This window comes from Ictidomys tridecemlineatus, chromosome 4, assembly GCF_052094955.1.
Source record: "Ictidomys tridecemlineatus isolate mIctTri1 chromosome 4, mIctTri1.hap1, whole genome shotgun sequence".
Taxonomy (NCBI): domain Eukaryota; kingdom Metazoa; phylum Chordata; class Mammalia; order Rodentia; family Sciuridae; genus Ictidomys; species Ictidomys tridecemlineatus.
Window position 1 is genome coordinate 190355333 of NC_135480.1, and position 11244 is coordinate 190366576.

The 11244-nt window shown below is 47.2% G+C and overlaps 1 protein-coding gene across 1 annotated transcript; it reads right to left on the reverse strand.

The window, feature by feature from the left end:
* Positions 1 to 1922: 1922 nt before the first annotated feature.
* Hdhd3 (haloacid dehalogenase like hydrolase domain containing 3) lies at positions 1923 to 4844 on the reverse strand. The gene is made up of 2 exons (XM_005329683.4): positions 4736 to 4844; positions 1923 to 2883 (listed from the first exon to the last, which is right to left on the reverse strand). Exon 2 carries the CDS (start codon positions 2723 to 2725, stop codon positions 1970 to 1972), a length of 756 nt encoding a protein of 251 aa, XP_005329740.1. The 5' UTR covers positions 2726 to 2883; positions 4736 to 4844; the 3' UTR covers positions 1923 to 1969.
* Between the last annotated feature and the right edge of the window lie 6400 nt (positions 4845 to 11244).

Consider the following 11244-nt stretch of genomic DNA (forward strand, 5'->3'; position numbering starts at 1 on the left):
TGCAACGTAGGGCTCTGGGTTCAAAGAGGATGTGAACCAGAGTCCTCCCCACTTGAAAATCACTGCTTAATCAGGGGAGGTCACAAAATAAGGTCGCTGGGGTCAGTGGACAATGAAATAAAATAGTCTAAGATTCAAAGACAACCATTCCTCTGCCTCAGCCATTTCTGGCCATGCAGTATATGTGGCCCCAGAATGGATGGGGGCAGAGGTCTTCAGAGAAAAGCTGAAAAAATCCCCATCTTGAGGTGGAAAAAAAAGATTTTTTTTTTATTCCAGTGCCAGAATAGAACTTGTGGCCTCATGCATGTTAGGCAAGCGCTTTACCACTCAGTCACATCCCTGCCCTTTTTTTTTTTTGAAAATCTCATTAGATTGCTTAACAGTTTACTTAAGCTGGGCTGATTAAACCCACAGGCCTCTGGTTGGCAACTCTAGGTGGAGATGATCTCCAAGTCCCTTGCAGCTCTGAGACTAAAGTTCATGACCTGTGTCTTCATTGCTGGGACACTTGGGCATTACTGTTGAGTCACCGGGTCTTGTTGCCAGGCCCAAGGAAGATAGACACAAATGGTTTGATCAAGCTTGAAGGGGTCTTTCCCACCTTTTCCTGGGCACAGCCCCTGCCCAGAAATCTGGGTCAAAACCACCCTCTCCTCTTTGGCACTGGATGGCCCCCATACCATGCTCCCTCCACCTCCCACAGAGCCCTCACAGGTCATGGGCACACTGCAGGAATGTCCCCTCAAACCTCTGCCCAACCTCACCTCCAGCTTAAGATTCTGTCCAGAGCCCTCCTTGTCCACTGGCACCGGAACCCACACATTTGTGCCTGCCTGTGTTTTTAAGTCTATGGTTAAAACCTGTGCCTGGCACTGGGCAAGGCAGAGAGATCTGGAAAACAAGTGCATTGGTAAGGCAGGAAGAGACATGGAGTTTTAAAATCCAACCTACTCTTTCAGCCTCCAGTTGCTTTCCCCACGTCCTGAGCTCGTCCTTGTTCCCTTGATCTCCTACCCCCATGCTGGCCCCTGTGACTAGGGTGCCCTTTAGGAATGACATGGCTCATGATGACATTCCTCTTCTCCCAGGATCTCTATTGCACTGTTTTATGTGACAAGGCTCCCTGTCCACTTGAAACCTAGTGGTCCAAGTCAATGGGCTTTGGAATTGGATGGGTTTAAATTGGAACCCTGGTTCCTGCGCGTGCTGACTGCAGCTGCATTACCATGTCACCTAACTCTCCATTTCTTCATTTGAAAAAAAAGGGGGGAGGGGTGTGTGGGTGGGTGGGATAGTTATGCCCACTTGGGAGCTTCAAGGGTCACATTGAGAACTTAGCAGAGTACCTAACACAGGGCAGGCATAGCCATCAGTCTAACTCTGTGACTAATCATGGTTGTTTCTTATGTCAAATTTCCTGTTTAGACTATTCAGTGTCCTACAGCAAATTAAGTTCTAAACTCAGGCTTGGTGAGGAGGTGGGTCTCAAAGATTGAATAATAAGAATAAGAATTCTGCTTCAAATTATTATTATTTCATAATAGGGTTTTAGGTCTCCAATGACAAAAGGACCTTGCTACTAAAAGTTTTTAAGTGCCTGTTTTTTTTTTTTTTTTGGTGGTGGTGCTGGGGATAGAATCCAGGGCTCATATATGCTAGGCAAGCACTTTACCACTGAGCCACACTCCCAGTCCTAGAAAGTGCTTGATTTTGAAACTATTTGGGCCCTCAAAGAATCCAGATGGAGGTGAGGGGGACTCATGGGAGAAAAGAAACACAGGTGTGAATGAGTGAGCTGTGACCTGGAGCTGGTTAGTGAGGCAAGGCTAAAAGCCCAGCCCTTGTTACTGTTATCATCAGAACAGGTTTGGAGGCTGCAGGGGAAGAGCACAGTCCATATCTGGGAAGAAAGAAAGGGCTCCTAGTCTCCAATGTTTATTTTGGCCCAGACACTTCCTCACCAGACTCACAACCCAGGGGTTGATCCCTCCAGGCGGTCAAGGGCAGGCAGGACATGGGACAGTGATGGAAGAATATGTTCTTCAGGTACAGAAGCCCTGATGGCAGGATCCAGAGGCTCTGGGCCAACCACCAGAAAGCTGTGCATGCCTATAGCTCGAGCCCCCTGGTAATCACAGAGGTAACTGTCCCCAATATGGGCTGCTACTGCTGGTTGCATGTGAGCAAGCCGCAAGGCCTCATGGAAAATGCGGGGGTCTGGCTTGGGCCAGCCAGCAGCTTCAGAAGTCAACACAAAGTCAAAGTGTTCCCGCAGGCCAAGACCCACCAGGATATCCTGTAACCGGTGGTCAAAGTTGGAGATTGCTGCCAGCTTCAGACCCCGCTTGCGGCACCCTCTCAGGGTATTCTCAGCCCCATCCAATACCTGCCATTTGTAGGGGTGTCTGAAGTCTTCATATAGCTCATCAGCGATGGGGGCCATGGCTTGGGCATCCCGGACACCTGCCAGGTGGAAGGTCTGCAGGGTCACATCCAGCCACCACTGACGGGAGGTGAGGCCATGGCTCAGGCCGTAGTTAGGGAAGCTGTGGTTCTGAGCCTTGAACACTTGGCTGAAGGCTTGTCCCAGTGTTGTGGCCTCCACCTCCAGCCCATGGGCCCGGGCCTTGGTGGCATACTCCTCCCCTATAGGACACCGAAGCCTGAGCAGTGTGTCCTTCACATCCCATGTCAGGAGACGTAGCTGCAGCCGGTGTGCCATGGAGAAGGACAAGTCCACCTTGGGCCCCACAGTCAGGAAGAATAGGAGCTGGACAAGACTACCCCTCCACAACCTAACAGTCTTTTCTTTCCCGGCCTGTGGGTCGGATTTTCTGCTTGACCTAAGGCACTTTGGAAACGTCTTGACAGCACAAGATCCTAGAATGAGAAATAGCAGGTGAGGTTGAAGTCAAGGCCCTGCTGTTAGAGACACTGGTTTCACATCAGTGCTGCCAATGTGTGACCCTAGGAAAGTCACTCTGAATCCCTGTCTCATGTGTAAGAGGAACACAATGACATTAACCTTACAAGATCTTGGGCTAAATGAGAGTGTATATCACATTCATTCCAAAACAAACTTTCAAGTACATCTTTGAGCTAGATGCTGGGCAATAGGACAGGTTTCCTGCCTTTGTGGCATTTATAGGCACTAAAGAATAGGGGATACAGGGCAGCTGCAGTGGTGCATGCTTGTAATACCAGCTACTTGGGAGACTGAGGCAGGAGGATTACAAGTTTGAGGTTCTTAGTGGGACTTTGTCTCAAAAAAAAAAAAAAAAAAAAAAGGCCTGGGCATATGCCTCAGTAGTAGAGTGCTTGCTACCTAGCCATGCAAGGACCTAGGTTCCATTCCCAGTACTGGGGGGAAAAAAAGAATAGGGGACTCAGATATTAGACAAAGAAGTACACAAGCACTTAATGAAGCATAATGAAGTCAGTATGTACCATGGGGACATAAATTCAGAGACCCAAACTGATGTTAGTTGGGCCCTCAGGGAATATGGATGGAGGTAAGGGGGACTCATGGTAGAAAAGGAATACAGGTATAATGTGTGAGCTCAGAGACCTAGAGCTGGTCAATGTGGCAAAGTTAAAAGCCCAGCCCTCATTGCTGTATCACCAGAACAGGTTTGGAGGCTGCGGTGGGAGGGGCACAGTTCACATAGGGAAAGAAAACTCCTAGTCTTTGAAGTAGGGAGCATCCTAAGCAAGTGATATTTTGGTGAAGATCTGAAGAGCAAATGTGCAGGAAGTGGAGGTGGTTAAGTGTTCCTGGCAGTAGAAATGACAAGTGCAATAAAAGAGTCTGGTACTTACAAAGATTGTCCACCTAAGGCAAGGTCTTACAGATCAAAGTAAGGAAACAATTATGATCTTTATTAATGTTACTACCAATAGTTCTGTCAGGACTAGAACCCAAACTTCTAGAACCTCCGGTGAGTGCTCCCTTCCTCTGCAGGATGCTTGGACACATCTGGATCTTAAAAAGCACTTCATTCTGGTGAACTTGTATATCACAGGACACCAGGACAGAGCAGGCTGCTTCTATCCTTTACCCTTCCCGAGCCTGGTTTCTGCATCCTTCCTTCATCCTGCCTAGGCTCAGCCATGAAAAAATTACTGACTCAAAGCATAGGAAATGCATTTGTCAGGCTGGTGAACAGAGGCTGCAAGCAGCTTCTTTCCTAAACAGAGCTGATTCCAGATATGCTATTCAGTTGAATCCAAGGGGTCAGAGTTCACAGAGCAATCAAGCTGTCGCTGAAGGAGGGGCACACTGGTGAATCTGTGGATCAGTCTTCAAGAAAGTGAGACAAGAAAGTGGATTTGTCTGCCAGGAGCTTGGAGAGACCCACTCAAAGAGCCTCTCATTTTGCAGGTGGGCAGAGGGAGGCCCAGTGAGGGGCGGGAACTTGTCCCGAATAGCACAGGGCGCCATTAGCTCAGCTAAGACCGGAACCAGAACGATATACAGAGTTTTCCATTTTTGGAATCTGGGGCTGGGGGCTCTGGGCTACAGGCGGAATGGTTCACCCTCCCTCCCTTCCTCCGGGGCTCGGTGGAGCAACGTCCAGGTGCCGGGAGTTCAAGCAAAATCTACCCGGCTGCAGTGCGTGTGCCGCGTGACCCGGAGCGCGAGAGTCCCAGGGTCCGCGACTAGGCCTGGGTCCCCTCCCCGGTTCCAGTGCGCTCCCTTGGCTCGGCGCCTATCCCGGGGCCCAGCACCTACCTGGCTCGCAGAGAAGGTGGCCAGAGGGCCGCTGCAGATCCTCCGGGCTCGGCTATGCTTACAGCTCGCAGCCGCTTCGCAGACTCCAAGCTCCCGCCCCGCCCCTCGCCCCGCCCTCCTCCTCTCGCCCCGCCCTCCTCCTCTCGCCCCGCCCTCCTTCTCTCGCCCCGCCTCTTCGTCCCGCCCTCCTCTCGTCAACCCTGGCGGCGCTCCGCGAGTCACCTATTCTTGCTGCGCCCCTCCACCCCCACTTTAGTCACTTTGCACCCTCCTCGCCCCTTCGTCCCCTCCCAGCACCTCCTTGGCTCCCTATCCCGCGCTCTTCCGCCTCCAGCCCGCGTCTCACCGTCACCGTGTACCCTTTCGTTATCTCTGCGCTGTCACCCTGAGGGTGGGTAGAGTCCTCTACAGTAACCTAGAAGCTTTAAAAAATTCTTTCGAGAAAAAGAAAGAAAGAAAGAAAAGACTTGATTTTGCAAAAGTAGTGCGTTGTCATTTCAAAAAACTTGACATTCATTCACCAGCTGCTTAGTAAACATGTGCCTGCTCTGTGCCTGCGCAGGTCCTCACTGAGGATGCAACGGCAAACAAGAGGCTTCCTGCCTGCCGGGATCATGGGAGGGACAGGCAAAAATCAAGTAAACAAACAAGACGTGTTGAGAGAGTAGTGCGGTGGAGGCTCAGGGGTGAGAGGGGTGGGGAGGAAAGAAGGGCTCCCCCACTCCACACCTCATTCTTCTTTCCTCCCCTCCACTCCTCTTTAAAGAAACTTTCGGTATCTCAAGGCTGATTTGTTTGCTTGTTCAGAACCAACTCACCCTCACGCTAGGTTGAGGGCCTAGGAGGAAGCCAAGTGTAGCGTCAGAGCTGGGGCCTGGGATTCCAGGGACTTACCTGCAAAACAGGTTTTGTGTCACAAATATGATTCCCAGGTGTGGGGTTGGGAAGGGTGATAAGGAAGTCAGAGGTATACCTTTGTTTCACAGAATCAAGGAATGCCTGAGGTCACCCACTGTTCAAGGTCACCTAAAACCTAAGCAGACCCTGAAGTTCAGGTTCCAACTCTGCTATCTGCGCTCTGTGAGCCCTCTGCTCAATTCTTTTCCTCTCTGGGCCTCGGTCTCCCAATATGCAAAATGGGGGGGGGAGGGGTTGGACAAAATAACTTCCAATTAATGTCCAGACTATCTTTGAAGTTGATTTGTAAGATCATTAACTTTGCCCATGGAACCTCAGTTTCTCCATATGTAAACAGGGCATAGTAATGTCTACAGCAGAGTTGAATGAGATCACCTGGAAAAGTTCTTTGAGAAGTAAAAGATGATTTTTTTCAGATGAGTAAGTTGAGAGCCCCACATACCATTGTAACCCAGGGCCACTCATTGCACACCTCCAGAAAACGGCATTTCCATTTCATTGTGAATATGCCCCCTGCAGTCATGGCCCCGACTTAACTGTTAGTCCTCTGGGATCTGCTTTACCTTTGCTCTGGGTAACTTCATCAGTGGAGAGCGAGGAATCTTACATCAGGGGAAAGCCAGCGACAGGTCCCTCATACACTGGAACAAGCTTTGTTTTGATTTGCACGTTTAAAACTGGGTATATTTAATCGATATTTTCCTGCATCAGTTAGATCACAGGAATCCTCTGATGATTTCATCCAGTGACCTTATTTTTGGTCTGGTGACTGCTTCTGGGGACACCTGGCATGTTATACTATATACTGGATGCCAGTTTATTCTCTTTGGAAAGCCAAGGGGTTTTTGTTGTTGTTGTTTTGTTTTTGTGAGAGCTTTTTCCTTGACATTCTCCTATTGAAAGCACTATATAAATCCAGGTTGGGCCAACTAGGTACATGTCATTCTTTACTTTTAATTTTTCACTTACTTTTCTTTTTTTTTTTTTTTTTCAATGCTAGGGATAGAAGTCAGGGCTTTGTGCATACAGGAAAAGCACTCTGCGATTAAATTACACCCTCAGCCCTCATTTATTTATTATTTAATTTTTTAAAAAGTATTTATTTTTTTAGTTGTAGTTGGACACAATACCTTTATTTATTTATTTATTTTCATGTGGTGCTGAGGATCAAAACCCAGGGCCTCGAACATGCTAGGCAAGCGCTCTACCACTAAGCCACAACCCCAACCCTATTATTTAATTTTTTAATTAAGATACCCAGAGAGAGCTGGTGTAATGGTGCATGCCTGTAATCCCAGCTACTTGGGAGGCTGAGGCTGCAGGATCATAAGTTTGAGGTCAACTTAGACCAACAGTCTAAAAAAATAAAAGATCTGAAGATGTAGCTGGAGATGTGGTCGAGTACCCCTGAGTTCAATCCCCAATGCTGCAAACAGAGAAAAAAGGCAAAGAAGTGTGCATGTCTTTGAATTTTCACAAAGTGAGCTCACAGGTGCAACCACCACCTGGTGCAAGCAAAAGAATATTTCTAGAACTCTAGAGCCCATCTGCTTGCAGTCACTTACCCCCACAGAAGATCATGATTCTGACTTCTAATTGCATGGTTTAACTGTTTTTGAATCTTACACAAGGGAACGGCACAGCATGTATTCTTTTGCATCTTGTTCCTTTCACTCAAAATTTTGTTGGTATTACAGTTGGGATCCAGAATGTCCCCCAAAGATTCATGTGTTAAAGGACTGGTCAGCAGCCTGTGGTGCCGTCAGGAGGTGGCAGAAACTCTAGGAGGTGGGGCCTAGTGGAGACATGCCTGTGGACTGGATATTGGGATCCCCACTCCTTCCTCTGGTTGCCATGCACTTCTGCCATGATGTACGGCCTCACCAAAGCTCCAAAAGCAACTGAGTCAAATGACCATGGACTGAAACCTCTGAAACTGTGAGCCAAAATAAACCTTTTCTCTTTTAAGTTGATCATCTCAAATATTTTGTCACAACTGAGTAACAGTAGATTCAACCACGTTGTCATGTAAAGCTGTAGTTCATTCTCATTCCTGTCCTATTCCATCTCATGGTTGATGAACATTTGGGTTATCTCCAGGTTTTATTTATTACACATATTACAAAATGTTGCTATGAACATGTCTCTTGGTGAACGTAAGTATATGTTGTTTTGTTTTGCAGTGCCGAGGCCTGAACCCAGGGCTGGGTACATACTAGGCAAGTATTTTTCCACCTAGCTACATCCACAGCCCAGTTATATATTTCTGATGGGTAAGTACCCAATGTGGATCCACTAGTGTATAAGGTATGCATATGTTCAGCTTCAGAAGAGAGGGCCAGTTTTCTGAAGTGATTGTGACAGTAATATCTGAGAGTTCTAGTACTTCCACATTCTCAATAATTGGCACAATCTTTTTAATAGGTATGGTGGTATCTCAAGGATTTCACTTGAATTCCTCCACCAATTAATGAAGTTAATACCTTTTCATATATCTATTAGCCAAGTTTTTATTTATTCTTATTTGCACAACTATACACGAATGTATCCTTGATTACAGAACTCATATGTATAAAGTCCCTCTAAAACCAAATTCTCACCCCGTCTCTCCACAAGTCCTTCCCCAGTTTTGAACTCTGGGCTTGGAGTTAGGAGGCTTGATCTGCTATTGTCTTGGTGTGTGTGTGTGTGTGTGTGTTTGTGGTGCTGGGAAGTGAACCCAGGGCCTTGTGCATGTTTCTGTGTGATTTTTGGACAAGTCTCTTTGGGTCTGTCTCCCCATCTATAAGTGTTAAACTAAGTGATCCCCAAGGGCCTGATATTCTCAAGCTTCTGTGATTCCAAGAAACTTCATGTGGTAGAGATGGCCACTGTCTCCAGGATCCATTCTTTCTATCTTCCTTCCTCTGGAACCCTGAGTTTTAGCTGAGCATATGCCTCCTCCCCCCAACAATGGTGTGTGGACAGAAATGATGTAACTTCTGGATCCTGCCTGTACAAAGAAGGGTCATGATCTACTCCTGCCCTCTCTTCCTGTTGGCTAAGAGGACCTGACGGTAGGAAACTGGGGTTGCCACTTTGATCACAAGATGGAAACCAGGATGTGTTGAGGATGAAAGAGGTAGAAGCCGAAACACCCCACCACTCCTACACCTTGCAGCTGACACACTTAGAGAGATGTAAACTTCTATCTTAAGCCATTGTTAGTTTGGCTTTTTTCATACCCACTGATCCTGAATCCTGAAATGCAGAGAATGACGGGGTCAGATTTCTTTAAGGAACTGAGATCTTAACAACATAAAAGGAGACAGCCATGCAGATTGTGGGCGGAATGTTCCAGGCAAAGGAACCATCTGTACAAAAGCTCTGTGTCCTGGCCAGCCTCTGTGACCTGAGGCAGACCTGGCCAAGGTGGTGCTCAGTTTTAGCAACTGAGCCATGAGGTGGTTCTTGTGACCCAAGCAGGACCAATCAGGTATTTTCAGATATTGATTTGCTATGTAACAGAGACAGAAAGGATCTTTCTCTGGGATTATAAATCTTTTTTTAATATTTATTTTCTAATTGCAGTTGGACACAATACCTTTATTTTATTTATTTTTATATGGTGCTGAGGATGGAACCCAGGGCCTTACATGTGCCAGGTGAGTGCTCTACCGCTGAGCCACAACCCCAGTCCTGGGATTATAAATCTTAACGACCACTTAAACCTAGAGTTAGTGGGGATCAAAGTCTTTGACTCAGGATCCACCCACATTTGAACTTCTCATGGCCCTGTTGTGTAAATCAGCTGGCTCATTTTTTTTTTTTTTTCATTCCTGAACTGGGTTTTGGTCACTTGCAATCAAGAGCTCCTGGGACAATCCAGGGCTTGGTCTGCTGCAAATCATAGGCTCTGATGTTTGGAATTGGGGCTCAGAGCAGGGAGCAGTTAGGATTCCCCATTCCCTATGTGGACAGTTGGTGATCTCTGCTTTTAGGTAGTGAATTGGCTGATTAAAAAGCCTGTTGAAGGGACAAGCCACAGTCTAAGCTGGTACATAGGACAGGGAAACAAGAAAATCAAGTCTCACTAAGAAAGGCCCTTAGCACTCATCAACTCAATGGTGATACCTAGAGGTCAGATCATGTGTCACGCCAGGCTATGAAAACTGAGTCCTCTGTCCAGAGATAAAATTACTTCTAGCAAGGGCAGGTCATTCTTCTGTACTTCCTGGTGCTCTAGCCACACCAGCCCTATGTTCCTCCAGTTCCTTCTAGCCCCAGGGCCTTTGCACCACCATTCTTTTTGCCTGAAATGCTGTTGTCCAAGCATAGCTTGGTCACTCATCCAAATGTCAGTCTTTCAATGAAACATTTTCTGATCCTCCAAAGCAGGTCAGGTCCTGTGACCTCTTTCGCATCACCTATCAAGTCACTGTACTTCTGCTTCCTGGTTCTCAGGGATATTCATCCTCATTTGGCGCAGTTTACACCATGTGCTCCCCAAGTGGTCTGCCACACATTTGTCTGCCTACTTTGAACTATTTATACCTAAAGGGCACCATCTGTCTCCCATCTCTCTGTGCCTAGAACCAAGCCAGGCTCTATACTTTCTTAGCAGTAATGAGTCTGAGACGGCTCGACAAACTTTCACTTCCACATCAATCATTTAACCAGAAATGAGCTCCGGGGCCAGGAGGCAGGAGGCCCAGTAGCTAAGACACCTAGAGGTTCTGGTCTGGTCTGTCTCTGGCCCAGCAATGACTAGTCTCCCAGTTGGTGATGTAGGTCCTATGTCGTAGGTACAGGTGTGGGCTCAGGCTCCTGGAAGAAGCTTTGGGAGTCTTCAAGCTCTGATCTTGGCTGGCCACCTTTCAGAAGGTAAGAACAAGGTGAGATGAGGCCTTAATAAGGTGAGCCAACCACAGCTCTGATGAAGGTCACCAAGAGGTGGAAGGGACTGGATTGTCTGTAGAAGCTGCCACGAGTTTATAATTCTAAATGAATGAATTTATTCTATATTAAAAATGGGTTGTACTGCCAGGTTGGTGGTGTATGGCTGTAATAACAAATGAGGAGGCTGAGGCAGGAGGATCCCAATTGGAGGACAGTCTCAGCAACTTAGTGAGACCTTGTCTCAAAATAAAAAAACTTAAGAAGGGCTGGGGTTACAGATTAGTGGTAAAGTGCCTGTGGGCTCAATCCCCAATACAGGGGCGGAGAAGGACTGTACTGTTTTGGGGTCTGAATTGACCTTGTTTTGGCCCTAGATGGGGATTCCCTGTCCCTTTGCAGATGGGTAAGTAGACTTGCAAACTGGATTCTCCTTAACTGGGCCTTAACTTTCATTGGGAGGAGACTCATTGTCAGTCTTAAAATAACTACAAGCACTTGTGAATTTGTTAGAACCAGAAACCCATGAAGGCATCCTTGTTTCCTTCTCCACAGTGATTTAAAGCATTGGCAAAATTTGCTAAGTGGTGGAATTCAATGGCAGAGGTTCTTGGCTAGCATGCATGAGATCCTGGCTTAACCCCCAGCATGGGGTGGGGTAGGAGGAGAACATCTTTCAGTGGGCTGCACATTAAATACAAAATAAAATCTAAGCT

Coding starts and splice junctions, on each gene's coding strand:
- Hdhd3 (XM_005329683.4), bottom strand. CDS start 2,725: ATGGCACACCGGCTGCAGCTACGTCTCCTGACATGGGATGTGAAGGAC.